The sequence below is a fragment of the Argentina silus genome (assembly GCF_951799395.1).
Source record: "Argentina silus genome assembly, chromosome: 12".
In the NCBI taxonomy this organism is placed as follows: Eukaryota; Metazoa; Chordata; class Actinopteri; order Argentiniformes; family Argentinidae; genus Argentina; species Argentina silus.
The window spans coordinates 21,775,013-21,785,012 of record NC_139666.1 but is presented as its reverse complement, the minus strand read 5'-3'; the positions used below and the strand labels follow the sequence as shown (position 1 = coordinate 21,785,012).

The window sequence follows — 10,000 nt, the reverse complement described above, 5'->3', positions numbered from 1 at the left end:
TTGTGATCTTTTTGGACTACGACTCCCATAATGGCCTGACTGTTTAGACTACGTCTCCCAGCCTGTCTGAGATCATCATCCCACCTAGCCAGAAAAGGACATTAGAAATGTTTTGTATCTTTCTTGTTATCTCACCCTCTTATCTGTCTCTCTCTCTCTCTCTCTCTCTCTCTTTCTCCCTCCCAGCCTGCCTGTCTAATACTAGACCTGTTCCCTCCCCTCTGTGATGCATCACCCTGCCAGAGGAGAACATTATACATGTGAGTTATGAGTGGAAAATGTGATGTGTACATTTATGAATGCCATGATTCATACCAAGCAGGTGTAAACAGTTTATAGAGATGAGCATTGGCTGTATGTATAACAGACAGTTAACATGAGCTCCAACACTGTATTCCTATGATTTTAAAGGTCCACATTAGTCATTTTGATGTTTTTAGCTGATATATGAGATCCTGGTGCTGCACAATGATATTGCACAATGATTCCAAGTAATTAAAGCAATGTGTATTTCATTCTAATTTTCTTTACTCCTCCTAAAACGTGGCGTAACATATTACCTTTCATACAGCTACAGGGCTCTGGAGTGTGAGGTGGCTCGCCTGTTTGGAAAGTTAGCACCCAGAGACAAATATAACCCCCCAAACCCCCCTCACCGGCCGTTGACTGAGTCTAACAAGTTTTTGACTACATTTTTATTGAGAATTGGTTTATCTGGCGTTACTTTCCATTCGAGAATCTCCATTGAAAGTGCAGTTTAGACCAGGACTACATTTCGGTCTAGGAAGCCACAAGAATCACATATTCCCCCCAAAAACAGAATACAAAATAAATACTTTCAAAATCTCAATAAAGAAGAAATACTCCCACGGATACTTTCACAAGAGCGACGTTTTATTATAATCATGATAATTCATTTCAATAAGCATTAGATATACACATTAATATACACACGGTGTGTTCTGTAGCAAATATACTTTGAAAGGACAGCAGCAGGATTGGTACAAAAATACACTTTGATTTGTGACAGCTCGTACAACACCAAAGCATCATAGGAACGTACATAAATATAGAACTATACACACTTAACACAGTTCAATGGAGATAAGTAATTACATATACAATATATCAGTTGTTTTAAACGTTCGATATCAAAGTCATGAATTCAATATTCAATGGGATTATAATATGATGTTAGAAAACATTCATAACCAGGGATATATACATAGTATAAACATGCTTTCACTTTAATTTACACACACACACACACACACACACACACACGCACGCACGCACGCACGCACGCACGCACACTACAGGCTGTGTCAGAAACAGGATTTGAAGGTGAGGTTAATGATGTGCTATATAAGAGAAATTAAGATGTTTTCCTCAATGGCACACACACGGTTCACATTCCTGCCCAGAACACACTGTCACTGATAACATATCATTGTAACAATCTGTTTCCCTCTCTCTCTCACCCAAACACACACACACACACATATACATATACATACACACACACACACACACACACACACACACACACACACACACACACACACACACACACACACACACACACACATAAACATCTCCCAAATCCAAGGATAAGAAACAGCCTCATATAAAGAGGATAAAGAGAGCAACATTGTGCTTAACCACCATCTATGGGCCCTCCACACCGCCTGTATGTATAAACACTGGTCACTGACACACACACACACACACACACACACACACACACACACACACACACACACACACACACACACACACGCACATGCACGCACACACACACGCACACACACACACACACAACAGGATCACAACGGGGTCCTGTACATATACAACAGTATAAACTCCACCCACATGACCATACACATACTGTATAAACATACACAATATAAAAACATAGACAATATAATATAGCCATATAATATAGCCATATACAGATGTCTCAGAGTCCCCAGTCTCTCAGGGACAGAGTCCCCAGTCTCTCAGGGACAGAGTCTTCAGTCTCTCAGGGACAGAGTCTTCAGTCTCTCAGGGACAGATGTCCGCAGCCTCTCAGGGACAGATGTCCGCAGCCTCTCCCCTACAGCAACCACCCTTCAGCCAACGTTACCACAATGTCCTCTCCTTCACACGTACGACTCTTCTGCAAAGAACAACTGGTCAAAGTCCTCTCGGGGGTCGCTGCACCGCCGGCTCTGCCACTCTCTCTTCCCCTGGACGAGGGCCAACGCCACCTCCTGACTGCTCCTCAGGCAGGTGTCCGCATCCACCTGGCCGTGGGAGGAAAAGTAGTCCCTCACGGCGCGCGTGGCGGAGGGAGACAGGCAGAAGCGGGGCTCGGCAGTGGCACTGGGCTGCGGCTCCACATCGGACACCCTGAGTCCGCTCTCCTGCAGCTGACCTCTGACCCCCCTGGACCCCCAGTGACCCCCCAGGGTGAGGCTGGAGTAGGAGTCCGACTGGGGGGGGACCCGGGTGGGCTCGGAGGCGCGGCGGGGCAGGGTGAGGACCCTCTGGCCCCCCACCTCCAGGGCCGAGGTGAGGGAGTGAGACTTGGGCCTCTGGAGAGTCAGCGAAGAGGAGCTCTGACCAAAGAACACTCCCTGGGGAGGGTTAGGGTTAGTGTTTGCCACATCACTTTGTGTCTGGGTGTTCCACTGGGCAAGGTCAGTTCCTGCGGGAGGTTTGGGGGAGTTGGGGGAGTTGGGGGAGGCGGGGGCGGGGAGGGGGGGGCGGTGCGAGCAGGCCTGGTCGTGCAGCAGCCTCAGCTCTCTGACCGTCAGGGGCTTCTCTGTCCCTCTGTAGAAGGGGGAGTGATTCCTCTGCAGCTGCAACACCGCCTGCTGGTAGGAGGGGGGACTGCTGGACCAGCGCTGGGGGGACCGCTCCACCCCCGGGGGGTCTTTTGATGGGGAGCCAGGGCACGGCGGTGGCGGCAGGCAGGGCTTGGAAGTGGTCCCACCCCCCTCCACCTCCCCTGCCTCCTCCTCCTCCAGGTGTCCGTTATCGGGTTGCCGTAGCGATAGGCGACGGCCGGTCTTGAGCCATGTGTTGGGGTGCAGGCCGTGGGGGTGGGCGTGGCGGCTCTGCTGGCTCCAGTCAGGGTGGGGTTCTCTCTGGGGGGGGGACCCTCGGGGGGAGAGGGGGGAGACAGGGGACAGGGGGGAGAGGGGGGAGGCGTCGGCTAATGAGTACACACCATTGGTGATGTAGTCAGTGGAATACTGCGAGAAGGCGGAGTCTAGGGAGCTGAGGGAGGAGCCTGTGGGGGAAGTTGCTGGGGACGACAGGCTGGAGCAGCTGGCGTCCAGTCGCAGAGGAGGGGGCGGGGCGTGCTTCAGCTTCCTCCGCCCACCGAGGACCTCGACTCCTCCCCCTCCTACGCCCACCTCTCCTCCCTCCTCCTTCTTCAGCTTCAGTCCCCTCATCCCCTGCTCCAGAAACACCTCCTCCTCCTCTTCCTCCTCCTCCTCTTCCTCTCCCTCCATCGCCGCGTCGAAGCTTGCCTTCCTAGAAGTCACTCGGTGCTTCTCTGAGTGGACGGCCAAGCTGGAGAGGGTGTGTCCGAGGGCGGGCTCAGAGCTCCGTCTCAGCCTACGCGGGCCCTGCGATTGGGCGTTAGACTGGCGTGGGTGGGGCTGGCGGACGGCCGGGGTGAACTTGCGGGGGCGGGCCAGGGGGGGGAGCTGCAGCAGGCTGACCTCGGGGTCGTTGGGGTCGTTGAGGTCGTTGGGGTCACAGTCACTCAGGGTGATGACGGAGTCACGACTGCGGCTGTCCGGTTGGACCTTGTCCCTCAGAGCCAGCTCCTGATAGGGCGACTCTGGGTCGTCGTTCAGCTCGTTCTCCAGGCTGTCGTAGGACGAGTCGTTCATCTGGAACGAGGACACATCTACAAAGGGAGGGAGAGAGGGAGAGAGAGAGGGAGAGAGAAAGAGAGAGGGAGAGAGAGGGAGAGAGAGAGAGAGAGAGAGAGAGAGAGAGAGAGAGAGAGAGAGAGAAGGAGAGAGAAAGGATTATTATTAGGAGTATTGTTTTTGTATATTTTTCCAATGTGAAGATACAAGCCATTCCATGTTATGGTTATAATCTTCATAACATCACCAGGGTTACAGCAGTAACTATCTTTGATCGCCAAAGATGATTGTTGTTAAAAGCAAAAGTGAAAACGTTATGATGTTCCTCCATGAATTCAGCGCCACCTTGTTAAAAAATCCTGGGGAGTAATCCGAATTTCGTGCTGCCATTGATATGATGTGTTCCGATGTCCTTGCTTTACCCTTGTACAAGCTGACCTGTCATTCATATGAGGTCAGCTGAGGGGAGAGGAGGACAGAGGAGAAGCTCAAGACTGGGAGAACTAGAGTCCTGAGTTTGAACAAACCCTCACCTCATGGCCAGGTTTATATAACAAAGCACTGTCACCTTGGCTGTTCCTCAGCATACAGCTGCCATTGATAGGGTCGGGGTGAGGAGTGAATGAGGGAATTGACTGGTGTGTTAATGAACGTCTGGGCCCTGACTAATCACTGACATTACCACAGGTCAACCTGGTGACCCCAATCAGCAGACCTCACATAGACCTGGGCTGGTAGGGCTGCATATGGACACGTTGACTTGAGACTGAGACACCACTGAACACACACACACACACACACACACACACACACACACACACACACACACACACACACACTAGTCAGTCTCAATATGCTCTATAACGATGATAAGGGCTCAAATACATAGAGGCTCTGTCTCTACACAGACACACACACACTAAGACCACCCCCCCCACACACACGCACACCTATAAAACTGGTCAAGGAGCTCTTGTTGGCTCAGCCACCGAACATTTCCTGTGTCTAGCCCCTGACACACACACACACACACACACACACACACACACACACACACACACACACACTGACTTCTTTAACCCTCGCGAAGAACCGTGTCAAATTAAAACACTGTAAAGTTGTTTCAGTTCTGCCTGGTTGGCGACCTCTCTCTTCCTCCCCCTCCAGCTCCCTCTCCCCCCCCCCCCCCCTGTACATAGTAGTCTCATTCTCACCAGAGCCATGGTCGCTGCTGCTGCTCTTCTGAGGGAAGCCTCCAAACAGACCTGTGACATCATCACCCAGCAGCTTCCTGCAGTTGTCAATCAGGAACCTGACCAGCTCACACACCTGATAATGGATAGAACACCTGGTTAAACACAGACCTGGGGACAGATATTACGGTTACACAACCTGGTTGAACATAACAGAGTTGAGGACTGTTCCCAGATCAGAAGCACAGACCTGGGGACAGATATTACAGTTACAAGGCTTGGTTACTACTGTAGATACTAGGTTGTTAGACAGTTACAACTGTCCCTGGAACAGATATCAGAGCTGGTTATACACAGAGCTGGGGATACATACAATGAGATCAGATCTGGCCATGAGATGAGGGTTTGTTCAAACTCAGGACTAGTTCTCTCAGCCTGGTTACCCATCAGTTAAAAGGTTAAGGACTGTTTCTGGATCAGATCTTAGACATGGTTAAACACAGGATTGGGAACAGGCACAAGGCCTATGCACACACCTTGGATCAGATCTTAGACATGGTTAACAGTAGCTACAGAGTGGCAGACCATTCCTAAAGCTGGCCTCTGACGCACAAATAACCTTTTTTCGCGGTTCTTATGTATCAGTACACAAAGACTTCACCAGAAAGCCCTCAGACAGTAAGCTGTCTGGGAATAGATATTTACACAAGATAAAATATTTACAAAATACAAACTTTCACCGGGAACATTTCTGAGGCACTAAAGTCAAGGCCTCTAGACAGCTTGTCACCAAGTGTAATTTGTGAACGTTTTCCCTCCGAGAGAAACGTTTGGCATCAGGAACGTGTTTATGAACGTGTTGTTTTTGTTGCTTTTCTGACGTTATGGAAATATGGAGGAGACAAACACAGGGCCTCTCTGTCTGTACTGGGTCCAGAGGATTGCTGTGTGTGTGTGTGTGTGTGTGTGTGTGTGTGTGTGTGTGTGTGTGTGTGTCTGTCTGTCTCCCAGATGTGAGTTTTTTGAATGTTTATAATGTTGTTGTCTTGTGTATTTACTGATCTTTTAATCTGGCTTCATAGCATGACAGATTTCCTGTCACTGGATCAGAGTGGCCTTTTCAGCCAAAACTCTCACTCTCTCTCTCTCTCTCACTCACTCTCTCTCTCTCTCTCTCTCTCTCTCTCTCTCTCTCTTTCTCTCTCTGCTTCTAAGACAGGACCTAGTCAGGATAACAAACATCTACAAAGTCGCTCAGCCACCTTTAGTCTGCTTCAACACACTCTACCCATGTTTGTCTCTCAACCGTTCAAAGGGCAACTAGTTAGCAGCAGTGTCCCTGTCATCTACCTTTCCTCTCTACACCTAGTCTACACTTGTTGGTTCCCTCCAGGGGAGGCTGTTGGAGGTAGAAATCGGAGGACAGGCTCATTGTAATGCATGGAAACGCAATGAGGAATGGTATCGAACACGTGTCCTCAATGCGGCTGTCCTCAGATCTCTCCCCTTCATGAGAAGGGTGAATTAAGACATAGGGAGAGTGTGTTTAGGCCACGTCTCTGGAGCTGACAGACAGAGAGAGGTTGACTATATTTATTCCTGCCTCGCTGAGACGGCCAACTACTTCCAGCGATCGCCACAAACATCTAAATTACCCCTGTAGAGACCCTGGCAAGAGGATGGGAAGTCAGAATGGAGGTTCCAGCCTTCCCACCACTGCTACGGAGGCTACACACACAGGCACACACACACACGCATGCACACACGCTTGCACGCATCGCATGTACGCATGTACGCATGTACGCACGTACACACACACACATAAATGAATGCTAATGCACGCACGCTCACACACACACACACACACAGACACACACTCTAGATGCTACAGCTAGACTTGCCGCTATAGTTACAGTTGGCCCTTAAACAGACCACAGTGAGGGAAATGTTGAAATCTACATTTTTCCATTTCAGAGCCACCCAGGTCACACACACAAACAAACATTACAAAACAACTGTGTGAGTGTGTGTGTGTGTGTGTGTGTGTGTGTGTGTGTGTGTGTGTGTGTGTGTGTGTGTGTGTGTGTGTGTGTGTGTGTGTAGGCATGTAGGCGTCGTGTGTGTGAAAGACGGAGGAGTGTTTTAGTGCTGAGGGTTTGTGAAAACACTCTCGCCCTCAGGAATCTGTAGGAAATGCTTTGGATTTTTTCCCCAATGAACCTCAACAGCTTCAAGCCTCAGTAGAAACACACATACACACACACACACACACACACACACACACACACACACACACACACACACACACACACACACACACACACACACACACACACACACGTTATGATGAAGAGAGAAAGTGCGTTTGTGTGTGTGTGGTTCAATAACATTATGTCCCAATCCATCGTAACTCAAATAGAATTATAGACTTCGTGACTTGGTTATGATTGGCTCAGAGTAACTGTGTGTGGTTATTGGTGAACAATTGAATCATTTCAGGGCTAGCCTGGCTAGCATGCTTGGCCTCATTCCTATGGTCGGGTTAGCGCTCTCAGCTAGTGTGCCATTCTGGAGATTTACAGTCTGTGTGTGTGTAAGTTAGCGTGTAATTTGAAGCTTTACTGTCAGTGTCAGTGTAAGCCTAGGGATTTCAAGCTTGAGTGGGTGGAAGAACAGAGATTTCCCGCTTGTGTGTTTGTGTGTGTATGTGTCTGTGTGTTTTGTGTGTGTGTGTGTGTGTGTGTGTCTACATATAGATCTAAACCCTATGTGTCTGTGAGTGTCAAGCTTGCGTGTGAGTTTGTTAGTGGATCAGGTCATGTTGAAGGGTCAACACCCACCCACCCACACACCCACACACCCACACACCCACACACACACACACACACACACACACACACACACACCTCTATAGAGCCTCTAGCCTTCCCGATAGCATGTGGACAGACTGGCTCAACCTCTCTGTGTTTGTTGTTCAGGTTCTTCACCTTGGTAGGAGGCAGGAACAGTAACCATATGCTTCTACCATTCCCATGTTGAGCAGGAGAGGCTGGTGGATTGTTTGATACCATTCCTCACTCCATTCCATATATGTCCTGGCCCCTGGCCCCTGGCATCTAGGCCTCCGCACCCAGACCCTGAGGTGTGAATATACGTGGGCCTCTCACTGGTTAGACTGGAAATAGCTAACTCATCTCTCACTGGTTTGACTGGAAACAGATAACTCATCTCTATCCTGTGTTTCATGGACATACAGTATTTCTTAACTTCTTGGTGTGTGTGTGTGTGTGTGTGTGTGTGTGTGTGTGTGTGTGTGTGTGTGTGTGTGTGTGTGTGTGTGTGTGTGTGTGTGTGTGTGTGTGTGTGTGTGTGTGTGTATGTGTGTATATGTGTCTCACCTTCTTTGTGCCCTCCCCCTCCGCCTCGGGGGTGCTTGGCGCTGGGGCCCAGAGCATGCTGGGAGCAATGCAGACAGACAGGTTGAAGGCGTTCATCTGATTGTCGTCGGCATTGTCCTGGATACAGTGTAGCATGGCAACCACGTGTCTTAGGAGGAGCAGGTTCTCATTGGGCAGGAGGTGGACCAATCTGGGGAGGGGTCAAAATAGAACATTACTACTGAAATGATTATTATTAAATTAACTGCAGACAAAAACAAAGACATATATTACAATTCAAACAGAGAAGAAAAGAGACACACACACACAGCATGCATGGCCACACACGTCCTCTGGGAGGTCACTAGATGTGGTGTGTGTGTGTGTGTGTGTGTGGGGTACATTCCAGGGGACAGTTTCCCAGCAGCTCTGAGCCGTGGTGTTTGTTTGTGTACGGGTATCTGGATGGCTTCACTGGAACCTTTTTGTGCAACTTTTCATTGTTTCTTTTATGGTTTGATTTTTTCATTTTTGGCGTGAGAAGATTTCCTGTCACTGGATCTGAGCGGCATTTTCAGCCAGAACTTTCTTTCTCTTCCTCTCTCTCTCTCTCTCCCTTTTTTTTTCTCTCTCTCTCTCTCTCCCTCTTCTCTCTCTTCTCGGGTGTTTTCATACCTATGGAGGGCTTGTGTCCTCTCCTCTTCTCACTCTCACTCTCTCTCCATCACTCTGAGTGTGTGTGTGTGTGTGTGTGTGTGTGTGTGTGTGTGTGTGTGAGTATTCATGTGAGTATTCATACCTATAGAGGGCCTGCGTCCTCTCCTCCTCCCCCTCTCTCTCCATCACTCTGAGTGTGTGTGTGTGTGTGTGTGTGTGTGTGTGTGTGTGTGTGTGTGTGTGTGTGTGTGTGTGTGAGTATTCATGTGAGTATTCATACCTATAGAGGGCCTGCGTCCTCTCCTCCTCCCCCTCTCTCTCCATCCCTCTGACCCACTGCTCATATAGGTCCACACTCAGAAGACTGCCAGGGATGTTCCTCAGAAAGTCCTGTTGGGGAACACACAGACATACACTTTATATCACAACAACCCTTAACATCACACACACACACACACACACACACACACACACACACACACACACACACACACACACACACACACACACACACACACACACACACACACACACACACACACACCAAAACACTTCACTTCCTCTTGGTGGCTATTAGGTCATGTCAAGAGGTCATTTTAACCTATAGAGTTCCCAGAGGTCTTTACTGGACTTGGCTAATTGTGGCTAACAATCAACATCTAATTCACTTTAAAGTAATCATGTAAAGTATCTAAGTAACCTTGAACTACCAGAGTGTGTACTAGAGAGTGAATTTAGAGAGAGCGCATGTGTGTGTGTGTGTGTGTGTGTGTGTGTGTGTGTGTGTGTGTGTGCGTGTGCGTGTGCGTGTGTGTGTGTGTGTGTGTGTGTCTGTGTGTGTGTGTGTCCTGTTCTGTTCTGTTCTGCCTGATCTAACACAGCTCCATGTCTCTAAGCT

General features: G+C 49.1%; 1 protein-coding gene across 2 annotated transcripts in view; it reads right to left on the bottom strand.

Moving 5' to 3' along the window:
- Positions 1 to 10,000, bottom strand: part of arhgap20 (Rho GTPase activating protein 20) — a 243,720-nt gene that overhangs the window by 218,372 nt on the left and 15,348 nt on the right. Inside the window, exons 12-15 of one of the 2 annotated variants that reach the window (XR_014554542.1) lie at positions 9,383 to 9,492; positions 8,467 to 8,656; positions 5,090 to 5,204; positions 1,576 to 3,910 (exon numbers count right to left, since the gene is read on the bottom strand). Coding sequence is in view for 1 of the 2 variants with exons in the window: in XM_083681980.1 (XP_083538106.1) it covers positions 2,145 to 3,910; positions 5,090 to 5,204; positions 8,467 to 8,656; positions 9,383 to 9,492 (2,181 nt within the window). In the remaining variant the exon portion in view is untranslated. Of the gene's footprint in view, positions 1 to 873; positions 3,911 to 5,089; positions 5,205 to 8,466; positions 8,657 to 9,382; positions 9,493 to 10,000 lie in introns of those variants that run through there. The other variant, XM_083681980.1, reaches the window with a different exon arrangement.